Source organism: Bos mutus, chromosome 27, assembly GCF_027580195.1.
Source record: "Bos mutus isolate GX-2022 chromosome 27, NWIPB_WYAK_1.1, whole genome shotgun sequence".
Lineage (NCBI taxonomy): Eukaryota > Metazoa > Chordata > Mammalia > Artiodactyla > Bovidae > Bos > Bos mutus.
Genome location: NC_091643.1, coordinates 31,607,950 through 31,632,948, shown reverse-complemented (window position 1 = coordinate 31,632,948; position 24,999 = coordinate 31,607,950). Strand labels below are relative to the sequence as shown.

General features: G+C 47.4%; 1 protein-coding gene across 1 annotated transcript; it reads right to left on the bottom strand.

Annotated features, from left to right (window-relative positions):
• Positions 1-253: 253 nt before the first annotated feature.
• DCTD (dCMP deaminase) lies at positions 254-24,999 on the bottom strand. The gene is made up of 6 exons (XM_070364162.1): positions 24,899-24,999; positions 22,823-22,937; positions 22,331-22,466; positions 5,079-5,195; positions 3,636-3,732; positions 254-1,345 (listed from the first exon to the last, which is right to left on the bottom strand). Exons 2-6 carry the CDS (start codon positions 22,928-22,930, stop codon positions 1,267-1,269), a joined length of 537 nt encoding a protein of 178 aa, XP_070220263.1. The 5' UTR covers positions 22,931-22,937; positions 24,899-24,999; the 3' UTR covers positions 254-1,266.

Genomic DNA, 24,999 nt, shown 5'->3' with positions numbered 1-24,999 from the left:
CCCGGAGACGACAGAAACAGAGTCGATCACATCATTATAATATAAAACGAACATACCTCAGCGTGGCGGATTCTAATACGATTTTAATAATGTTGGCAAGGAGCCAAATTACAAATGCCCCAGAATCTGGAGTGCAGAACCTCAGAGACAAAATAAAAACTCATAAAAAGAGGAGAGTCTTTTTAAACGGTCATAATCTTTAGGATAAAGAAACCATTTTCTCAACGAAGGTACTGAGCGCATTTAATAAGAATTAAATGAGATTAAAGACAAGGTGTGCTGTGACCCATTCCCCAAACGGCGGTGATTAGGAAGGTGAGATTCATGTCGATGATGAAGGCAGGGCGCCAGGCGCACATGGGAGCTCGCGTCACCAACAGACAGACGAAACGGAAACCTGCTCCCATTTCACTGATAGGCAAGAAGAGGGCAGCCTTGGAAATGGTCCCTGGTGGCACGTGGGGCGGCAGGTGCATGCCCACCCTTCCACCCATACAACCCACCACCCAGCAGGGTGTGGACCTGGGGCGAGGCAGGGAGACAGGCTGCCTCCTCCGGGAGCAACTCGTTACTCAGAGATGCTAAGGTAAGAGCTCCACATCCCCCACAAACCAAGAGTGAGAAGCTGGAACAACAGGGGTCCCCAGCCCCTAGAGGGACAGGGTGCCACCACCCCGGGGGTGGCAGGACCGCAGAAGTGGAAAAAGAACCCCCGCCTCAGCGACACTCATCACCCGTCAGGATGAAGGTGCACCCTCTGCAGGATTTCTGGGTGGGTGGGGGCGTCCCCTCAACTCTCCAGAGCAAATGCCTAAATGCTACTGTCCTGTGGGTCTCTCTCTTCTCCCCGAGGCCAGATGTTCAGTGCAGGGTGTCTGCTCATCCCGGAAGGAACACAACCACAATTATGTTTGTTGCCAGCACACGTGGTGTTGAAGAGTGGCTGTGAAACAGTGGATGACACACGGCTGACCCCCTTCTGCAGAGCCACCGGTGAACCAGGAGACTGGAGACCGGAGGAGACCGGAGACCGGAGACCAGAGGGGGCAACGCCTTTACTTTAAACCCTAAATCAAGAGTTTCAACAGATGCAGATTCCATGAGACTGGAGAGGGAGTCGGGAAGACTTGAGGTTTTATACTCTTTAGATGTCGACTTTGGCCATCCCGGCTATTAAAAAGTTATGTGTAACTTCAAGATGAGACACATTAGCAGCTTCTTAGAAGAGGATAATCCCAGTCTTCGGGAGATTTAATGAGATGGCGCTCACTGCAGCTTCTGACTTGGTCTGCTGTTAATTGAATCAAAGTCAATGACAATCTGGCTGCACTTTGGTGTGAATTTCCTAAAGTTAAGAAACAAAACATAGAAAGACATTATCCAGTGAGGAGTTAGAGCCATTTGTTTACTTTGGCTTAACCTACATTTTCTGCAGGGAGGGAAAAAAAAATTCCCTGGGATTCACTTGATATTTTGTCTCTATAGGAGCCAATTAGAGTGCACCATACCGAGAGAAACAGGGACAGGAAAAGACTAAAGACAAAAAAAGAGGCATGGGGTGGCTTGGTTTGTGTGTTCGTCAGCTGGCTGAGTTCATGAATTACTGGGGAATCAGAGGATTTCTAACAACTTAGCTGCACGGCATGACATCCGATGACTAGTTTCCCCACCAGATTTATCTTATTGCTTAGGAAATTTCTGCAGCCAACCTGCAATTGCTCTAAAGCAAAAAAAAAAAAAAAAAGAGTACATTTTCTTTTGCTCTTGTGCATAGCCAAAATCAGCCAGCTCTAATGAAGAGTCATTTTAAAAATCATGTTCTATAAATGCAGAAGTAAAATAAACTCAAGATTTTTTTTTTTTTTTACTCATTAATGTATCTTCTCAAAAAGGTAAAAAGAACATACTTGAGGACTAAACATATTCTTTAAAAAATCAGTAAACAGTAAATATCTAATTATTGTTGTTTAGTCACTAAGTCGTATCTGATTCTTTTGCAACCCCATGGACTATAGCCGGCCAGGCTCCTCTGTCCAAGGAATTCTCCAGGCAAGAATACTGAAGAGGGTTGCCATTTACTTCTCCAGGGGATGTTCTCAACCCAGGGATCAAACCTGTGTCTCCCACATTGGCAGGCAGATTCTTTGCTGCTGCTGCTGCTTATTTAGGTGCTTCAGCCATGTCCTACCATGCAACCCCATGGACTATAGCCCGCCAGGTTCCTCTGTCCATGGCATTCTCCAGGCAAGATACTGGAGTGGGCTGCCATGCCCTCCTCCAGGGGATCTTCCCAACCCAGACAGACTCTTTACGACTTGTAAATAATTTGTTTCTCATAAGGCACAATAGTCCAAGAGATTCATTACATAACCTACATCCCTAAAAAATCCAAAAAGTTAGCCATGTTACCAATTATAAGGACCCCAGCTGTGGACCACAGATACTCTAAAGGAACATCTTCAGGAGTTTTCAGTCTAAAAGAAGTTTCTACCAGAAACCAAAGGTGGTTGGACTGACTTGCAAGTAACATGTACCTCCCAATATGTGCATAGCAAAGAAAAGCACACAAATCTCAACAACTTTAAATCCCAACTTAAACTATTCCTGTAAAAAGAAGTCCCAGCGTTCCAACCTAGCAGGTTACTTGCACCTTAAATTTTTTTTATGCCAGAGTTGTTATGTTACATCTGCAAAATTTAGAAAGGTTTAATGTTAATATAATAAAATGTGTGAATTTTAAAATTTGTCACTACCAGAATAATTAGTTCAAGCCCTGGGAAGCCATTAATATTAAAGTGTAATCATTACACCGTCTTCTGATACTTCTGTCACCACCCATTAAAATCAACCCTGAGGATAATCTTTAGAGCCGAAACTCATCATATTTAGAAAGGTGCTTCCTGTATCCAGACAAAACTCTAACCCCCAAAAGATACACATACCCCTATGTTCACAGCAGGACTATTCACAGCAGGCAGCACATGGAAGCAGCCTAAATGTGCATCGACAGGTGAATGAATAGAGAAGATGGGGTAGACATACACAGTGGAGTACTACTCGGCCATAGAAAAGAATGAAATGATGCCACATGGATGTAACCAGAGATGATCAAACTGTGTGCAGCAAGTCAGAAAAGAGAAAGACAAATACCACATGGTATCCCTTCTATGTGCAACCTAAAATATGACACAGGTATCTATGAAAGAGAAACAGATTCACAAACATATAGAACAGTCTTGTGGTTGCCAAGGGCAATGGCACTGGGGGAGAGACGGAGTGGGAGGCTGGGGTTCGCAGATGTAAGCTTTCATGAATGGAATGGATAAACAACAAGGTCCTACTGTGTAGCACAGAGAACCATAGTGAGTATCCTATGATAAACCATAAAGGAATATTAAAAAAATGTGTGTGTGTGTATATATATATATATATATGTATAACTGAATCACTTTGCTGTACAGCAGAAATTAGCACAGCATTGTAAGTCAACTATGCTTCAATTAAAAAAAAATAAAAGAGGCTCCCAAGTGTGGCAGTCAGGCCTCCCAGGCAGAAATCAAAGAGCAGACAAGGTCAAACGTGCAGTCTTCATCAGGCTTTTCCCAAGGCCTTCTCCCCCAGTGGTTCCCACTCACCTGAAGGAGACCCCGGCCATTTCAAACAGGAGCCTCGCAGCTGTTGTCTCATTGCTGTCGTGGTATTTATCAGACATGAAGATAACTTCTTTTATACCTTAAAAGGCAACGATGGAAGAAATCTCATTATGGGCACGCAGAGACACTGCAACAGGCATGCAGACAGGAGCCCCGGGCGAGTCTGACGAGTCACGCTTCCTGAGTGGACCAGCACACGCCGTCCAGTTACTGACACCTGTGTCTGCTGCTGTCAAATACAGCAGTGGACGGATGATATGTCATCTGCCCTCCAGTCTTTATGGATTTTTTTTTTAATAAATGCAAAGTGAAAACATGTCAAATAGTCAAGCCTTGATCCGATTAACAAATTTTCTTTACTGCAGGCAATCGAATATTCTTTTTTTCACAAGGCAATGACTCCTTAACTCAAGAAGCTAGTCGGGGTGGTACAGAAGGCTGGCACCATCAAAGATGTGGACCAGCGTACTGCCAAGTAAAGACTCTGCAGACCAGTTCAAGCCAGCAGACCAGTCCAAGACAAAGGGCCCATATGGTTTCCTTCCCTGTCTCACTGGGCGGTTCGAGCATGAGGGCCAAGAGTCTGGAGGGCATGTGACATGTCACCCACTCCTCCACCAGCCTTGGAAGCTGCTCTTCCACGCACCCGCCGTCACCTCTGTGCTTGAGGATGGCAAGGAAAACTCGCAGAGGATGGTGCGCCGCCAATGAGGAAGCCCACAATGTTCCTTAATGGAGACTCTCGATCCTGAACCCCCCAGATCCCTTCTGCTCAGAGATCCATGGGCTTGTGATAAACAGCCCCGTTAAAGCACACATCTGGCTAACATGATAAGTCTTTAAATCTCAAGCCGAGAGCTTTATGGAGATAAAGTGTAACTGAATCTGAGATGTGACAGTTTGAAAAAGGTGAAATATTCAGCACACAATGGTGCAGATTTATGGTAACCGTAACGTGAGAAAAACCTGAAGTCGGACCATTTGAGCCTTAACGACGTTTATATGTAGAAAGATGTTTACATCCCAAGTATCTACCATATATTAGAGACAAATTAAAATTTCATATAGAGACTCCCAGCTGACTTTATTTCTGACAAAAGTTCACTTCTCTCCCTCCCCCCTAATCTATGCACAATATGTCAGAAAATGGTAACTTGACAGTAATTATACGCAACGCCTGTGTTGTTTTTTTGGCAGCTTGCAGTTTAAGAAGTTGCAAACTAAATTAAAAACATGCTAAGAATCACAGAGGATGCAATTAGTCTTAGAATACCTGGCACTGTTCAAAAATAAAACACAGGAAATACCTTGCAAAGTTGATAGTGCAATTAATTTAGATCTAAACAATAGCGATTTAAGATCAAACACATCTGCATTGAGCAGGCAGAGATGCAGACGCGACAAATGGGACGGCCCGGGTCCTACCTGCCTGGATGATGAGCTTAGCACATTCATTACACGGGAACAAGGCGACGTACATGGTACAGCCTTTCACGTCTGCTGAGTTTTTGTTCATAATGGCATTCAGCTCGGCGTGGCACACTGCAGATTTGAAGGAGAAAGAAAACCTTAAGACTGCAAGCTCGTGAAGAATTTGCTGATAGTGTTGAGGCATTCCGCTTGCCCCTCTGAAATCACACAGACGATAGGCTCAATTTTTCAAAAATTGATTAGAGATGGAAACTACTGAAAAACAAGTGCTGCCTGGACTGACGGGTTGGCGATGAGCAGCGAAACTGTTGACCGCAGCAGCCCTGGGCCTGTCGGCACCTAGAGCAGCCAGGAGGGGCTGAGGTCGTGTCTTCGCCCACCCCACGCAGAGCAAGAGTTCACGGCTCCACGAGACCCTGGGGATGGAACTGCCGCACCATTTGTGTGTTGATAAGCACACGCGGGGATATTTGCCCGAGCCATTAAAAGGGCAAAGAGCAATTTTAAGAGCAAGAGAATCAGGAAGTGAAGCTAAGCATTTCTGTCCCCAGGGATCTGCTGCACCATACGGTTCTCCGTTCACACACCCCCAAGAAAAAGATCAGCGGATAACCAGCAGTTTGTCACCAGAAAGAAAAACATCCAACCACTTAATGACCATGGAAAGTCGAGTTCTTGCTATACATGTCAGTGACCCCAGTCGGTGATCTAAGGGCATCCCCAGGCTTGACTGAGTCCAGGGTTAAGGAGGCCCCCTCCTCTCCTGTTCTGCACCTGTTGCAGCCCACCCATCTCCTCAGCTACTTGGCGAGCTGTTCCCATCACCTAACCCACAGGGCACTCCTGGGAAGGAGCTAGAATCCTTCCCCACTGGGCTCTACGCCAGAGTCCTAGACCTGCTTTGTCAGGCTGCTGTATTGCTTTCTAATAACATCACTTAAGTTTCTGGCTGCATTATCTAAAATTGTTCCTGTGGTTGTGATTTGCAGACTTGTCTGCCCCGTTGGACTTCCCCAGGGAGGACACACCCACGTCTGTGTCCCACACCTGGACACTGTGATGGTCTGGGGAATGGTCAGGGCTTTGGAATTTTTGGGATTCTCTCTGCAGACACATTGAGGAAACACTGCCTTATAGAATCCTCTCGTATCTGCAGGGGGGCCTAACACATTCCAGGCACACCAGTGCTAGATAAATGTTTATTGAATGAATTCCCATCTGGCCCTGGTCCAAATCATACAAAAGTCCTAATTCTTAATATAGGGCCTTCCAAGATCTCCCCCTCCATTTCCAACTCATCCACCTTCTACCCTGAGCACCTTCCTCCAGGAGCACTGAGGCTGTAAAAGTTGCTGCTTACCAACCGGTTCTACAAGATCAGGTCAGCAGCAACTGCAGTCACTGACCTGCCGTGCACCCTGAAAGGAATTCAGGACACAGCACAGGCACAGGCACTCTGGGCTCTGGGAAAGCAGGCAGAACAGGCCCTTAGACAGTTAGAGACATCTTTCAGGAAAAAATCAGGTACCGATTCCAAGAAAATATTTTGATGATCCCAGATTCATGAATCTTCCCATACTTCAGTTCAGTTCAGTTCAGTCACTCAGTCATGTCCGTCTCTTTGCAACCCCATGGACTGCAGCACAGCCAGGCCTCCCTGTCCATCACCAACTCCTGGAGTTTAACTCAAACTCATGTCCATTGAGTTGGTGATGCCATCCAACCGTCTCATCCTCTGTCATCCCCTTCTCCCCCTACCTTCAATCTTTCCCAGCATCAGGGTCTTTTCCAGTGAGTCAGTTCTTCGTATCAGTGGCCAAAGTATTGGAGCTCCAGCTTCAGCATCAGTCCTTCCAATAAATATTCAGGACTTAGGAAAGCACTAAACTCATTAACTGAGATACCTGTTTCTCGTGACTGGCTTATACTGATGGCACAAACTCCTTAGCCAAATCATGTATACACAGACTTCCCTAGCTATCTCTTCTGAGCTGCTCCTCTGACCGACCTGAGAGGCTGAATCCTGGCTACAGTCCTCAGTAAGACCCTGAATAAGCTCTGAATAAGAGCTCTTATGATCTCTGTTTTTCTCTCAGTCTACAAGGCCTTAAAACAAGAGAGGCCTGAACTCATGGCTCTCATGTATTCAAGCCAGGGCATGCTCGCTTGGTCAATGCACTTTTTTTTTTTTTAATCAATGCACTTTTACTCTGGCTCAGACAAGACACAGACCCCGCTCCACTTCCTCCCCAGGTCTCCAGTTTTCAGGGGACGTGCTAAGTGTCCCTGCAAACCCCGCAGCAGCTCTGCAATGCTGCAGGCAGAAAGCTGACCAAGGGCCTCTCGAGATGTTGAGGGGCCCTCATTTTAGCCTATGAATAACCACGATTTAGCCGCATGTGGAAATGAACATCTCTGGCATTGTTAAGAAATTCTAAAGGAGAAAAAAAAAAGCTGTGTTTCATCAGATCACAGCCAGTCAGAGAACAATCCTCGCTGACTGCAGAGGGAGCGGAGCCTGGCTCCCCGAGGCTCTGTGCTGTAAACCCCGGGATGGGGGGACGCTCAGGGCTCTCAGGGCACTGGCCTGGGAGGGGCCCCGTTAGCCTCATTTCCCTCCTGGGTGACCAAGATGTTCCCTAGCTGGTATTAACACTGCTCAGTGTTAAAAACAATTAGATGTAATTGTTTCTTTTACTTCCCCCTTGAGGGCAGAGCCCAGCCTTTCAGGTTCTCCGTAACTCCCCCAGAGCCCAGTGTTATGCCATGAACATAATGGGTGTTAAATATTTACTGAATGAATAAAGGAGGGAATTCAGATTCCAATTATTGATGGGGACATTGGGGAAAATACAGAAGGTCCTCTTAAATTCAAATAGTAAAAATATGCTTTCCCCTCTAATGACTGTTTTTTGATGGTGCTGGTATTAATATTCAGAACTGCAGTTTCTGAATCTGTTAGGAAACACTAGGATATGGTCTTCTTTTGCCTCTCTTAAAAACAGTCACATTGAAACTACCTTCCTCTAATTCATTGGAGGCAGTTTGGGGCAAAATTTAACATTATGTCTGCACTCATTAATGAAAATTATCACATGAAACAGATTCTCTTGGGTGGCATCCGACATCCCTGTATCAAGGGTAATTTATAGAAGTAATACACAGGACTATAAAACAGACTTCCTGTCTCTTAACTACAAACATCACAGAATGGAGAATACAGAGCTTCTTGTTAGAGAAACAAGAGGTCTCCCAGGCATTTAAGCGGCTGAGTGCTGGGCACACGTGAGTAAAGGAACAAGTCACAATCCACCATCCTGCATGTTCAAAACCAGACAAGACAAAAGCGAAACCCAGGCGTCCCACCCACGCTTCGCTGCCCTTGCTAACCCGTGCACCCCTCCAATTGCAGATGCATCCAACACCTGCCCCAGCCACCGAACTCTAACACCTGCGTCTTAAGCCTGCCTCTGAGGGTTGAGGGGAGAAGCCCCCCATCCCCGCCCCTGGAAGCACCTGACACTCAGGGGCCCCCCTGTGCTGTCAGCCTGGGTCCCCGGGTCTGAAAGTCTCCCTGGCCTGGCTGACCTCTTAGCTCCGCTGCCTCCAGTCTCAGTGGCCCTGACCCTTGCTTCCCCTCCAAAACTGCCCTGGCAAAGTTAAGTAAGTTCCTAAAAACTGTCCTGGGTATAACCTTTATTTGCTGGATCGCCATGTAAAAAGTTTAAGAAATACTAGTTCATGGAAACCTGGTGACCTCTGTAACGTGCCACAGCATGTATACAGTTGAGTTCAGTTGCTCAGTTGTGTCCGACTCTTTGCAGCCCATGGACTGCAGCACGCCAGGCTTCCCTGTCCATCACCAACTCCCAGAGCTTGCTCAAACTCACGTCCATCAAGTCGTTGATGCCATCCAACCAACTCATCCTCTGTCATCCCCTTCTCCCTGCTGCCTTCAATCTTTCCCAGCATCAGGGTCTTTTCAAATGAGTCAGTTCTTCGCATCAGGTGGCCAAAGTGATTGGAGTTTCAGCTTCAGCGTCAGTCCTTCCAAAGAATATTCAGGACTGATTTCCTTTAGGATTGACTGGTTTGATCTCTTTGCAGTCCAAGGGACATGTATATAACCAACTATTTAAAAAAAAGCTAAGCCCTAGGGTTATATACATGTCCCTTGGACTGCAAAGAGATCAAACCAGTCAATCCTAAAGGAAATCAGTCCTGAATATTCTTTGGAATGACTGACGCTGAAGCTGAAACTCCAATCTGCCAATTTCTGTGGTAGAAATACTCCCTGGGGGCCAATTCCAAGCTCCCAAAGTGATTATCATTGCGGAGAGATGCATAGAAGAGGCTGCGCCCACACCCCACCAGGCAGCCTCCTCCTTACCTGAATCCAGTCCCTTTCTGGCTTCAATCTCTGGGTTCCCTGCTCTCCTGGCCCCTGATTCTTGACCCCTCTCCCCCCAGCAGCCCTCTCAGCATCACCAGACCCTATCTCTGTGCGTCTCTGCCCTGCTCTCAGGTTTCTGGGCAATTCCCAAGGTGCAATCCTGCTCTTTGGTTTTCTTCCCACAATGGTCAACTTTGAGAATTCATCCATTCATAGATTCTCATAGAGCAGATCTATTTGTAAAACCCTGAAATCTACATTTCTAACCCCAATTTCCCATATTCTCCGCAGCCTTCTTCTTTGGGGGTGGGGGTGGGGGGCAGAGTCCACTATGATAAACACTCCGCAGATATCTGATGACACCAAGTTAAAGAGTGCCTTTATCTTTTTGAGTGTTAGCGTTCTTATGATGGAGCTTAGGAAGAGCTTCAGCTGGAACTACAAACAGGCCTAAGCACAAAAACCAAGCAAGGAGGATGGTTCTGTTACTGATCTCAAGAGGAGCCTGGTTTCCACATTCAGTGTAGGAATCAGGACCAAGTATTCCCAAGAGACACAGTATCTAGGAAGTATTCAGAAGACAGTTAAATTGTTACACACAAGAAGACTCATTTTCTGTTTACCCAGAATTACTCACCTATGGCTGAGCAATAAGCAAAAGAAGTCTCCAAATACTACATGTATCTTTGTTAAGCACAAACAGTGACACAGAAACCTTCACTGATTCTCAACACTGTTAAAAAGGAAAAGAATCAAATGCTGAAAATATCAGATTGATGCTTCCAAAAGTTCTTGATTGCTAGAAGGAGAACCTCTGTTTCAGGTAATTATAAGACAATTCATATGCTTTGGTCTTTTTTCTTTTATATTACTGACTGTCAGAATTCAGAACGCATTAACCTTGGCCCACTGAGAAGAGACTGTATAATTAGAAAACTGTATTTTTCAAATTCCCTCTTACTAGGGCTTGATTAATCCTTACTGTCTCATGTAGGCGTTTCTCTGGAAGTTTGACAAATTAACAGGATATATTCCATCCTTCGTTAGATTTAAGAGACTCAACATTTTATAGATTTAACTTTCATCTCATTTGATGTAAGACTAATACAATATCTATTTTAGACAGTAGCATTATTAAGGTTTACTTAAATAGTTTTTTTTTTTTTTTAAAGAAGCCTCAGAATAAAGGCTAAACAACTGCTAATTGCTGCACAAATAATTTAATAATGTGATTCTAGCCCAAACTTATCATCACGTGGCTGCTAGGACGTGAGGGGAGCTACCAGGGCCTGATATAATTTGGGGTCAGGAAAATGAAGTTTCTATTCTGGTTAAACTCTCCAGGTTATTTAAGATTCCTTCTCGTTAGTAGTACAGGATTTTACTTGAAGAAAATGACTTTCGAGGGCCTGAGGGCTATTCTGCTGAGGCTGACCTAGAAAGCGGGACAGGCTGGTGAGCAGGCAGTGTCCGGGTGAGTGAACAGTCCAGACACAGGGCACCTGTTGAACTCAGCCTGGCCCGCACTGCCTTCTACCAGCGCTCCCCAGGCTGCATTGGACAGGCCTCGGCGTCTCTGGGGACACTCCTGGGCCCCTGACTGATGGCCGTGACATTTCTTGCGGCGGTGAGGCCAACCAGGATCAAAGTAGGGACAGTCTGTCTCACTGCTGAGATAGAGGGTCAGGACTCGGAGCCAAGAAGGGTGCGCTCAGGGCTGGAAATAGGTGGGAAGCTTCACCCTGCAATTAATAACTGACACAAAACAGGGTGCCGGAGTTCAAGGTTGATCCGTGTATTAAAAAAAAAAACAACTCAGTGTTAATTCTTTCAAGATACTCCACTTCTCTTCTGATGGCAGAGCTTTTTTGGCATTCCTTCTGGAAAGCAGGGTCTGTGTTTTTACTGCTGGAGTCATAGAGGGAAGCGAGGGGTTCACCCGGGTCCGTCTCTTGGAGCAGAAGCACCCGCTGACCCCCTCGGACACCTGATGGGGGGCTTCCACTGAGGGGTTGGCGTGTGTCCGCTCCTCCAACAGATCCATGCAGGGGCCGCTTCCCTGCTTCAGGAGTTAAGACGGAATTTCCACTACCTGTTTCTTAATTATTGAAGGATATCCTGACAGGGCTTCATCCATCACCACCAGCCTCCAAAGGACCCGTCCTTCAAGTCAGTAATTGAACAGCAGGGGAGCCTGCAAGGTGAAGCCCTCCCTTGGACAGGTTTACACTGCTGTATTTAAAACGGAGCGCCAACAAGGACCTACTAGACAGCACAGGGAACTCTGCTCAATGAGATGTGCCAGCCTGGATGGGAGGGGAGTTTAGGGGAGAATGGATACATGTATGCATGGCTGAGGCCCTTTGCAGTCCACCTGAGACCGTCACAACATTGTTAATCGGCTATACTCCAATACAAAAGAAAAAGTAAAAACAAAAACAGAAAGTGAATCCCTCCCCGCCTGACCACCCCCGGCACCCCCACGAAGGTTATAAACTATCCGTTATCCCCCAAATCCACAGCAAACATAGCCACAATTTGGCTCTCAACATCACACCTCATCACTCTTGTGTCTCACCTCCCATCCGTGAAGTTCCCACATCTGCAAAGTAGCGACTGGATTCGTTATCAGAGTTTCAATGGACTGGAGGTTAAGGTGGATAGGGGAAAGGGAGAACCAACTTAGAAACCCGCAGTTATATCGCTTCTTTAAAAGAAAGTGTTGATCGCTCAGTTGTGTCTGACTCTATGATCTCATGAAATATAGGAGCCCCCAGGCTCCTCTATCCACGGAACTCTCCAGGCAAGAATATTGGAGTGGGTTGCCATTCCCTCCTCCAGGGGGATCTTCCCGATCCAGGGATCGAACCCAGGTCTCCTGCACTGCAGGCGGATTCTTTACCGTCTAAGCCCCCTTCTCAGGGACTCTTCCCCCCACCAGAACCTGCGAGTTCTATGACCCTCTACATCCCGTGAAGCTCAGCCTCCTGGTCTATGAAACTGAAAGAAAGGGACCTGCCTCTGAGACCCGCCATGCATGCTATGTGTGCAGCCCCAAAGGTGAACTTGGTAAACGTCGGCTCCTGCTGACCCCTCCCGAGACCAGTCGCTGCCCACCTGAGACCCTGAGGCCCCCAGCTGCTCAGGGGGGTGAGCAGGAGGGGAGACATCTCTTCCCCCTCCGTCCCCTGCCCTGGTCCCCATCCCCTGCCCCCTTCCTCTTGCTGAGGCTGCTGGCGAGCAGCTCAGGCACCCAGGGGAGCCACTTAGCCCCAATGGTAGTGCTTAGGGCTAAAGAGACTTCTGACTGTGGTGTTTCCATTACTGATAACACAGCCCCCGGAACTCTAATTACGCTGCCTCCCTGTGTGCTAAGGGCACACAATCAGGTCAGAGGGAGGAGGAGCTGGAAACGCTGCACTTCACCGCGGGGTGAGCCGTGCCCTTCTCACCGTGCATGTGCGACAAGACTCGTCTGATGCTGAAAGGGGGAGGCGCACCACCATTGGACAGCGTCGTGATGCGAACAGTCAAGCTCCCCACTCCCCTCCAGGTTAACAGCTTTTAAGAGTGAACTGGGACTGACCAATGGGCACTGGACCGGGAGTCAGGACGTGGGTTCTACCTGACCCCAGCTCTATCAGGCATGCCTCCTCGGGCAACATGCTGATCCCGACTCGGCCGGAGGAAAGGGGGCTGAACTGATAATTCGAGATTCCTGGGTGAGACCCAAGCTCCTGTCCCTGCCCCACACTTCCCGGGCAGCTCTCAGCCCCTCCCGACACAACCACGCCTCTTCCTCCTCCCCAGTGCCCATGCCACTCCTGCGCCTCCTCCCTCCCCTTTCCGCCGCGACCTCCCCCATCCTTCACCGAAATAGGAAATTGATCACATTGCTGTTGTTCAGTCGCTCAGTCGCGTCCGACTCTTTGTGACCCCATGGACTGCAGCACGCCAGACTTCCCTGTCCTTCACTATCTCCTGGAGCTTGCTCAAACTCATGGTCACTGAATCAGTGATGCCATCCAACCATCTCATCCTCTTCCTTCCCCTTCTCCTCCCGCCTTCAGTCTTTCCCAGAATTGGGGTCTTTTCCAGTAACTCAGCTCTTCACATCAAAGGTGGCCAAAGGATTGGAGCTTCAGCTTCAACATCAGTCCTTCCAGTGAATATTCAGGATTGATTTCCTTTAGGATGGGCTGGTTTGATCTCCTTGCAGTCCAAGGGACTCTCAAGAGTCTTCTCCAACACCACAATTCAAAAGCATCAATTCTTCAGCACTCAGCCCTCTTTATAGTCCAACTCTCACATCCATACATGGCTGCTGGAAAAACAATATAGCCTGGACTATATGGACCTTTGTTGGCAGAGTGATGTCTCTAACACTGTCTAGGTTAGTCATAGGTTTTCTTCCAAAGAGCAAGCATCTTTTAATTTCATGGCTGCAGTGATTTTGGAGCCCAAGAAAATCACGTCCCCACCTGTAACTCCAGGAACCGAAGGTCGGCTGCCATGGGCTCTGTCCCCACACAATGTCCTCCCCCATCACTAAGCGATGAGCTTGGGGACCAGCCCTCTCACATCCCTCATCAATCTCTCTCTCTCTCTCCTGGAGTATTCCCATCTGCAAGCAACTATGTGCTGCAAAAACAGACACCAGACCCTCCCCTTGGTCAGACAACATAAACCTCTCCCTTGCCGCACCCCAGTCCTGCAGCTGGCCGTCAATCTGCTCTCTTCCCAGACACCTCAAAACCGGATCTCCATCCGCTCTGCCCACTGCCTCACCTGCTGTGCGCCCTCCACCTGCCTCCAGTGTACCTTCAACCCTCCCTGCTGCCTGGAGCTGCTCTCTGCAATGGGGACATGACCCCGTGGTGCTGAACCACACGGGCATTTTCCCACCTCCCTGGACCTCTCGGCAGCCTTTGGTGTGGCCGCCCCTTGCTACTTCTGGAAACACTGTTCCGCGTGCTCCCTAACGTCATAGTCCTTCCCTGCAGCCCCTTCTGCTTCCATCAGCCTCTGCACCCATGGTGCTCAGGGACGCGGCCAGGGCCCAGCCTCTGCGTGCTCTCCCTGAGTCACCTCACCCATCCCCATGAAGTCATCCCAGGCCAACAGGCCACGCAGACATCACCCTCTGCTCTCATACCCAGCCTACAGACCTCACACCCTCCATGGGAGCTCCCACAGATGCCTCCAACCTCACGGCTCCAGATTTCCCTGGCTCTGACCCCAGACCTAGGTCATGGGACCAAAGCTCTTCCCATCCCCCAGCACCCGCCCATCCTTACCTGATGGGGCCTAATGAATCCTTCAGATCTCCAGGTAATGCTCACTTCCTCAAAAAGAACATTCAGCAACATCTGTTTATGCCAGTCCCAGCCACCTGCTCTACTACTAGTCTGCAAGCTCCTTGAACACAGAGGCCATGGTCATTATTTACTGCTGTTGAGTGCCTAGCATAGAATATGTATCATAGATCTCCCGTAAGTTTGCTGAGTAAATGAACAGCTACAGGTGAACATACCCGGGAAGACATCATGTATTATAAAATACAGTTACAATTTTTAAAAAAGGAAGCAAGAAGCCTCAAGAACTCAGCAACAGACCACTCAAAGTGATACAAGAATACAGGGCTCATTAGTATTTACTTCACCTTCTAAAAAGTTATAATTCACTTGCAGAAGGAAAAAGGACATGGAGGAATTCTGCTTCTCTTTCCCACCTAAACTCAAAATTAATGGCATTTTGAACAAAGTCTTTTAATTGCAGAATTTAAAAATTCATGCTCGGTTATCTTATTCAATATTTTAAAGTTACTATGGCATCTATCATTTGAAAGAAGCACAGAGATGAAATTTACACCTCCACTAACTGGCCAGGACCTGTGCATCAGATGGTTAGAGCAGGGAGAAGACGGGCACGTTCTAATCCCCAAATTCTCCATTTATCATAGGATTTCCTGAAGCCGGGCCAGCATCCGTGTTTCAATAACCATCACCAGATGGACTGACTCACAGAGGACTCGCCAGTCCTTTCTTTCTGTTTGGTCTTAGAATCACCAAGCATGATTCTTGGTCTTGACTAAGCATGTCTCCTCTCTTCATATATTTCCTTGTACTTACAGATGGGCTGGAGGAGGAAATGGCAACCCACTCCAGTGTTCGGGCCTTGAGAATTCCATGGACAGAGGAGCCTGGCGGGCTACTGTCCATGGGGTCACAAAAAGCTGGACACGACTGAGCGACTCAAGCATGCACGCCCACGTGGGGTCTTCTTCACTGCTGTCCGCCAACCTTTTTCTCATCTGTTTGTGGATGAAACACTCTTCAACTGTCCCCTCCTGCCTGGTTCATACATCTCAGAACTGAAGCAGATTTGAATCGCTGGAAGGAGGGGAAGGTATAAAGCCTGTTCTCTATTAATTTGTCCACAAGCACAGATGCGTATTCCTTCTGTGTTGCTGCCATTAGCAGCCGTTTGCTGTAGCTCTCACCCCAGATGCTTCCAGAATGCCTTAAAAAAAAAACCCTAAGCAGAGAAACTATACCCTGATTGAATACAATCAAAGCTATATTGTTTAATTTTTCTGGAGAAGTCTAGAACTGGTGGAGTCCTCAGTAATCACTTATTTCATAGAGATATTGGGATGTGAAAGTCAAGTTGTGTATCTGACAGCCCCACAATCCCTGGGGTTTACACACACCACACCCGGAGCCCAGGCTCTGGACAGTCAGTCTAGGAGGATTCTCTCGTGTGAACCTGATAACTGTCATCTTAAGCACTGCGCAGCTTTTCTTAGCCAGTATGCATATTCAAGGTTTGCACAGTCCTATCCAAATATAAAACCATAGTCCCTTAAGAAGCAGAAGCCAAAAAACAATACAAATATTTGCAAAAATCTCTAGGAACCAAACTTTGGTGTGTATTTCTGGGAGAAGATATGTATCAGTGACAGCATTAACACAGCTTATGAAAGATGGACTCTTGATGGAAAAAAACTCAAAACAAAACCTTAACAATTCAGGCCAGTTTCAGAACAGATCAAACGAGATCAGCATAACTGACACAGAATAGATGGATAAAGACCCCAAGGGTCATCAGAGTCAGCGGCTCTCTGTCAGCACACTGCCTGGTACACAGAGTTTCTAAGCAAAAGCTTATCATTGTAGAGAATTAAAGAAGTTATATTTATCATTCAGATAATTAATGGGCTGACACGCTTGATACAACCTAAACGAGGCTGAATGTGGCCCTGAAGTTTTACAGAGGCCATTAATCTCTCAGCAAACCTTTTATTTAGAGACAGTACAAACTTTAGCCTGCTTCCTGGTCATCAATTTGGAAATCACTAACCTTGAGTTGTTTTAAGTTTTATTATAAACTTCCATGAAGTAAACAGACTCTTTATAAGCAAAGGCCAATAAGTGTATTTTCATGGGTAGGTTTGATCCCATAGATGAGCATTTGAGCTGTTCCTACATTGCCTCCACAGAGCCAGGTATTCGTATGCATTGTTACTACACATCCTTTCTAGATACTCATGGTGAAATAGTAATCTCCTGCTCTTTGAAAATAATTAGCCCTGAATCTATAGATTAAAATGTATAGGTAATGAGACTTTCCTGGCAGTCCTGTGGTTTAGACTTAGCCTTTCACTGCAGGGAGCGCAGGTTCAACCCCTAGTTGAGAAGCTAAGATCTCACAAAAAACATAAAAACACAAGCACTATTGTAACAAATTGTATGCAACAAATTCAATAAAGACTTTAAAAATGGTCCACATCAAAAAACTTTTAAAACAGATAAAAGTCAAATAAATGAATAAAATCATGATTTGTTCTTTCCTAAGGACTGTTTATAAATGTTTATAAACATTTATACCTGAAAATGAAATACACTTATGTTAAGCTGGTTGAATGTCAGGGGGAGCCTCATACATAAGCCGTTGTGTTTGCCTGTTTGTCTAAGACAGTACATGGTTGAAACCAAAGTTTGCCTCTCTTTTCATAAAAACGATCCCCTTTATTTCTTTACTGTAAACTTGCTCCAAGGTTTTCCATTGATTACACTAGTTATTTTGTATAAAGTCCCTAATTAGACCCACTGTCAGGATACGAGTGCAGGATGGCCAGGGCAGGGGAAGGGGGGTTGGGGGCTGCCACCAGTGAAATTAGAATTCTGCAGGAAAAGAAACAGCAAGTCATCAAATCCATGGATCTGCCTAACAGAACCAGAGGGCATTCAGTTTCAACCAGCTGAGGGAACAAATTTGATCTTAATTACTAAGAAGCTCCTACAAGTTGTGAGGAAGCCACAGCTTAAGGAGGATCAGCCTCCTAAGTTCTTGATAAATTAGTTTCTCAAGACTAACCTTTTGGATGCCAAAGAAATATATCACATGCGTGGCAGTCAGGAAAATGTCAGTGTTCAAGGGGGTAAGGTAAACGGCTAAGGAAATCACGAAAATGACATCTATGCATGCTTAACAATATGCTAAATCTGAAAAATAAAGATTACATTTAAATATAAAATTGAAAGAACTGCCACATACTGGCAAAACTGTTTCAAGCTGCCATGTTCAACTCTTGCCTTAATTAATTCCAGCACTTTCCTTCCCAGCATTATACCCTTTTTAGAGTTTTTCTGCAGAAATACGAACTGACTCTGGAAAAAGCCCCACATCGCCATGTTTAGCTGATGCATCAGAGAACAGGGCTACCCACCCCCTTGGGACATCAAGACTATGGTCCCTTCCATGATGAAAAGGGCAAAGCAACAGGCAAAGCAATCCTGGCTTCGTGATTGACCGGGATGGGAAGAGGAGGCCAAGCAAAGGCATGTGCTTCCCCACGAATCCCTTCTCCCGTGGGAACCAGCATGGCAGGAAAACCCAGGCAAGCTTGATGTGCATGGGGAGCTCCTTTACAAACATGAACTTTAACAACAGCTCCTGAGAAAGAAAGAAGCTGATTTCACGCCAACACTCGGTCTGTAAACCATGTCATCAAAATCGCTTATGAAAACCCACAGAAAGAGCGATCTCTGCATTACCACAAGTATTTCACCTCCATTTTATAAAATTGGTATTTTGATTAAATGTGCTTCACTCTGATAAATTCCACAAAGAGAAACGAATGGAAAATGTCAGCTGAATTCTTCATCCTGGGGTTAGCAACCACCCCCTCATGAAAATCAAAGCCTTCCAAAGGTTTTTACCTGGTAAATTAGATAAATCTGCTCCTTCCTGGGTTTTTTTTTGTTGTTGTTTTTTTTTCCATTGTCATTCATGTGAAAAGTTGTCACTATAATAATGCTGATTTCTTCCTGACACAGTTAACTGACATCATACTATCTTTTGGATTTTTCGGGAAAGAGATGAGATAAAATGCAGTTTCCTTGGCAGGGGGAATTTTCATTTTCCATATTAATACTACATTATCGTCAAATCATTTCCTGAAGTTTTGATCCTAAGCCTGGAAGAACAGAAACACCCTTTAAAAATGCCTCTCCAGAGACCTGGCCCAGAAGCCCAGTCTTCCTATTCTGACACATGTATTCTGTGCTTACCTCCTGTCCACAAAGTGTCAATCAAGACTGCTGCTGCTGCTAAGTCACTTCAGTCGTGTCTGACTCTGTGCGACCCCATAGACGGCAGCCCACCAGGCTCCCCCATCCCTGGGACTCTCCAGGCAAGAACACTGGAGTGGGTTGCCATTTCCTTCTCCAATGCGTGAAAGTGAAAAGTGAAAGTGAAGTCGCTCAGTCGTGTCCGACCCTCAGCGACCCCATGGACTGCAGCCTTCCAGGCTCCTCCATCCATGGGGTTTTCCAGGCAAGAGTACTGGAGTGGGGTGCCACTGCCTTCTCCGAAATCAAGACTAGTGACTTCCAAATTTACAGCATTAATAAGGAGAATGACTAAGTTGTATAATTTACTGGTAAACTTAAACTCACACAATTCCCAAGCTCCCCTTTGCAGCAATGTGAAGGCAGGCCAGGTGTATATGGCTTCCTACCCCGTCCTAGGCACAGGCCACCAACCACCTGAGCATTCCACCTCTGGCAGGTCGTTTCATGGAAATCTCTGTTTGTTCAAGTGCATAGAGAGAAGACGAAAATGGGAGGTCCGCTGTGCCTCGATCCACCCATTTCGGCAAAGCTGAACTCCGGTGCCTCCCTGCAGGGAACACAGAGCACCAGCCCCAGCGTTAGATGATGTCACCCTCCTGTGTGGCGTTGTATTCGTTACCTGACGTTTCTGGGCCTGCAGATTCCTAACCATGAATGATGTGGGCAGCTAAGATCCTGTGGGCATGAACTCCAGCCACCAGTGAGGTTCTTCCACGGGTACAGGACCACAGACTGGCAAACAGGCATCCAGCACTTACCTATACTTTTCCCAAACGTGTGCAAATGCTGTGCAGTAACGTTCAGATTACTGCAAAGTATTACTGATAAACAACTCTTTGTCATCATGGATTTTCTGACTCAAAAGATACTACGAAAAAGCATGACCTCACTTATATATGGAATCGAAAAAATAAAAACAAGGTCACAGGTACACAGATGGATGGTTGCCAGAGGTGGGAGGTGGGGCAGAGAAACAGGCAAAGGGGGGTCAAAGGTACAAACCTTCAGTTATAAAATAAGTCCTGAGGCTGTGGTGTACAGCATGGTGCCTGCAGTTAACACTACTGTACTGCACACTTGAAAGTTGCTAAGAGATCTTATAAGTCCTCATCATAAGAAAAAACAATTTTCTGTAAACATTATCAAATATCGGTATGTATGAATCATCATGTCATATGCTTGCCACTAATGTAAGTGTGTATGTCAATTACACCTCAACTTTTTAAAAAAGATACTAATAGTTTAACTAGCATTATATAGGGGTCTTGGAAGTTTTTTGGTTTTTTTTTTTTTGACATTTAAAAGAGGGTCCCATATAATCAGTTGTTGTCCTTCAGTTGCTGAGTTGTGTCTGACTCTTTGTGACCCCGTGGACTGCAGCATGCCAGGCTCCTCTGTCCTTCACTACATAATCAGAAGAACTAGGAAATCAGTGGTCTAGAATCTAGATCATCTCTACAGCTCCTTTATAGGGATGGACACATCGTCTATCCTTCCTGAAATAGCAGTCTGTCCACCAGGTCAAGCCCACACAATTCCAGACACGGTCACTTACTTTGTCATTAATTTTTTTAAGTCATAAAATGGAAAAAAAGAATCTGTATTTTAGGAAGTAACTGAGCTTATTATGAGTAAGCTGAGATCATGAGTAACTGAGCTCAGTAACCCATGAGGACCCCTCTACACCCATGCGACCACTGGCATCTCTTTGTGTAACCAGCCTTAGCACCAGAGACACCTCCCAAGAATCCCTCTATTGGGAATTCAGCACTGTCCCGACTCAGTGAATAAGGGCTGGGGTACTCATACCCTTCAGCGCGGACTCTGAATTCACTGACTCATTTCTGTGATCTTTATATGGGACCTTGGACTGTCCCATGAGAAATCACCTTTGCATGTGCCTACAAACAATGAAACCATTTCCCTTCTTTCTTATTGAAAGCACACAGAATCACAAGCAAGAAGACCAAAAGTTTCTAAAACACATAGACCCATCTTTCCCGCACTTCACTCCTCTCAGCTGAGGCAGAGAAGGCAGTTTTACCCTCTTTTCCCTGGGACCCTGCCCTTTCTACTCCTCCAGGGGGGACTATGAAACCCCCTGCAGCACCAAACTGTGTCTGATTCCCTGAGAACCCATAGTGCTCCGTAGTTCTCCCCAGTCTCATTCCTCAATTCCTTCTCCACCTCCAGGCACGTCTTTCTTCTTGCCCTGAAGCAGCTTAGACGGAAGTTATGGGGCGTATTTAACATGATTAAGGTCCAGGAACATAGTAAAAAATACGTAAATTCGGCTAAACGGAGACTTGGAGCTCTTCATGAGGGAAAACTTTAGAGGAAAACCTCACAGGCAAGAGTCAACTTTAACAGAAAGGGCTCACATCACACCTGAACTCACTGCCTGCCTGCACTCGTTTCCCGCAAGCACATCTTTCCCATTCGGGTGGCCCCCATCTATGTGACTCCCAGCAGAGGCGGTCTGTTCATAAACACAGGTCCACGCCTTAAAAGAAATTCAGCAGCATATGAAGCCCAAGGCACCTCTTCCCAGCATTAGCTGCATATTCTCCAGGGAATTCAAGGAAGAAAAGGATGCTTGCTGGGCCCTCCCAGCTTATCTCTCTGAAGGGAGTCTCCCTGGGGCTCAGATGGGCCACAAGCATCCTTCCCTAATTTAATGATAAAAACCAGAAACGGCCAGGCCCAGGGTCGGCTCCACGCATCTGGCTTGTAGTCTGACCCCCATCCACCCTGGCAGTGCAGCGCCCCAGAGAACAGGAGGAGGTGACTGCGTCATCCCTTGCCCAACGCCCAGCTCACAGCTTGTGTCCTGCCTCCCAGAGGTGAACCTGAGCCAGAGGTCCTCAGTTTGGAAATACATGCTGCTCCTCATCAGAGCAAAGCCCAGGCTGGTACTCAGTTAACTGGCTCCGTTCATGAGTCGCCAAGACACAAAAGGCAGGGGCCACCATGCCCACTTCACAGTCGCCACCCCCAGGGCTGCGGCACTCTGCAGAGACGCCCGCCACCTGCAACGCTGCCCAGCCTAGCCACCGCCACGCCTCCACTCCTTGGCTCCCTTTGGAATTTAAGGGAAGGGGGTGGGAAGCTGGGCTAGTTCAATAGGATTTGTTTTCTTAACTGGAAAGGTAAGCCCTGGTAAGCCCTCACCAAGGCCATGCCACGAGCAGGACAGAACACACAACGTGCCCTACCGTAAGGGTACTTGGTATCCAGGATGTTCTCTGCTGTCCTCCTCCAAGGCAAGAGGTCATCACTGCACCCATTTGGCATCCCGTTGTATCCGATGCCCACAATTTTGTTTTCTGCATTCACGATGCAGGCACCGACCTGCAGGGAAACACGCCCAAAGGCTTGATGACTTCGAGGGGCCGGTCTGCCACTGCAGAGGCAGCAAATGAGACCAGAGGCCTGCAGAGCTCCAGAATGGGCAGGCAGCCTCTGGAGGGGCCGAGAGCTCTGTCTCCTTGGGGTACGAGAGACAGTAAACAGGGGTGTGTGACAATTTACTCTCTCACAGGAGAATGTGAGCAGGCAGGAATGCTGTGCAAAAGACAGTAGATTGACTCTGCTTTTCTAAGTTGTCAGGGGTCCACAGAGCCTCTTCCTTTTGTAATTTGCTCACTCGTGGGCATCTCCATGTCTGTCTGCCAGTGTCCAAACATTCTCCTGCAGAAATTGCTTACCTGGGAATTTGGATCTTTGCTCCTCTGTGCTGATAAGAAGGCCACCGCCATGAAATACTCAGGCCATTCGAGATAGTCATCACGTTTTCTGCAGGGAACTTCGCTCATGCTGGGTCTAGAAGGCAAACACACAACAAAACAGCAGTCGACAAACACATTTTGGTCAATCTGCTTTCCAATTCGACCCAAGCACACGTCAGCTTTGGCTCTCCAAACTTAAAACAATTTCTATTGACATTTATCAATCAGACATCACAGCACATTAACCCTGGACATTCTGTGGTCTTAAGAAAAAAAAAATTAAGTTAACTATTTCAAAAGTTTGCCTGTGCAGCTGCACCTTCCCAAATATTATATCTATTTACTACTTTCTCATAGGATTTTTTTTTTTGGAAGTTACTGCACATGCCTGAACTACAAATCATTCTCATCTTTTACCTCTCTCCCTTATCAAATGATGTCAGCACAAGAGGGCAGGGGAAAAGAGAACATTTTTTGACCATCTAATCTACCCTGCCTGCACACTAAGTCACTCCAGTTGTGTCCAACTCTTAGTGACTATGGACTATAACCCGCCAGGCTCCTCTGTCCATGGGGATTCTCTAGGCAAGAACATTGGAGTGGGTTATCATTTCCTTCTCCAGGGGATCTTCCCAACTCAGGGATCGAACCCATGTCTCTTATCTCTCCTGCATTGGCAGGCACAATTTCTTACCAATAGGGCCACCCAGGAAGCCCAATCTACCCTAATCTATTTCAGATACTCTTAAAGGTTGTACACATCAACTCAATGAAGGCTTCTTCTGAGTTAAGGTAACTCACACCCCTCTAACAGAGACTCAAAGAGCTTATGTAACTTGCCCTAAATCAGGTGGGATTACTATCCACGCCAGAAGGATTCCACATGGCTCCGTCCTAGTTGTGATATTCCTGTGTCCCTCTCCTTTCCCTTCCCTTAGTTTCCCCAGATGGGACAGAAATCATCCACCCAGAGTAGTGACTCAAACGAAGAGAAACTATTTAGACTCTTGCTATGATTATGGCAAGATTTCAGTAACACTGGGCTACACTCAGGGGAAGGAACTGTCTCTACAACGGGGACAGAGCCCCTAAAGTGGGCTAAAACTGCCAGTAAGGGGGAGGGGCCCTTTCAAGGGAGAAGAAAACAAGAGCAAAGAAGCAGAGCAACACAGGAACCGACTTCAGTGAATCTGGAGAAAGCCTAGGCATCTGGGCTTAAGAAAGGTGAGCATTTCCGGCAGCTCGGCTTCGGGATCCAGCTGTGATGCTACAGCTAGGACCAGAGCCAGAGGGTGCCTACGACTGGGTACCATCCACTGGGAACCATCCGATTTGTTGTGTAGTCGCCAGTCGCCCAGTCGCTCAGTCACCTCCGACTCTTTGCAACCTCGTGGGCTCCTGGGCTCCAGGCTCCTCTGTCCATGGGATTTCCCAGGCAAGAATACTGGAGTGGGTTGCCATTTCCTTCTCCAGGGGATCTTCCCCACCTAGGGATCGAACCTGTGTCTCCTGCATTGGCAGGCGGACTCTTTACCACTGAGCCACCGGGGACGTCCCCGAACTGGTTCATTCAAAATTTAAGGGTTAGCACCCAAACTCGCTGCGGGGGCCCCGGGATGAGTGCCTGCCAAACAAGAAGACGAAGACGGGAAGGAGAGGGTAACTTAATACCCCGATTTGGTCTACCGTTCGCCGCCGGTGCAGAAGCACAAGAGGACCACAGGTCCGGGGAGATGCCGCTGGTCAACCGGCAGAGTCACAACCCGCCCTCCTCCCGCCCCAATCCCAGGCAGGAGCCCGCCGCCCCGCTGCACACGTGGCCGCTGGAAGTGACTTCCAGACTTCCCCGGCGCGCGCCCTCGGCTCCCACGGCAGGGAGAAGGCGTCTCGGAGGCCGCGGGGCCCGCCGCGAAAAGCACCGAGCGCCGCCGACCCCGCACGCGCTCCCCCGGCAGCAAGTGTAACCGGGAGGGCGTCCCGGGGCTCCGCGCGCCCCGGCCGCGCCACGTGGCCCGCACCGCTGCCCCCGCGCCCCCTCCGGCCACGGCCGGCGACCTGCAGGCCAGCGCCCTTCCCAGCCGTCCTGCCGCCGCCGCCGCCGCCGCCCGCCGCGCGCCCGGGGAGGAAGTCGGCCGAGGGGGCGGGCCCGCCGCGCG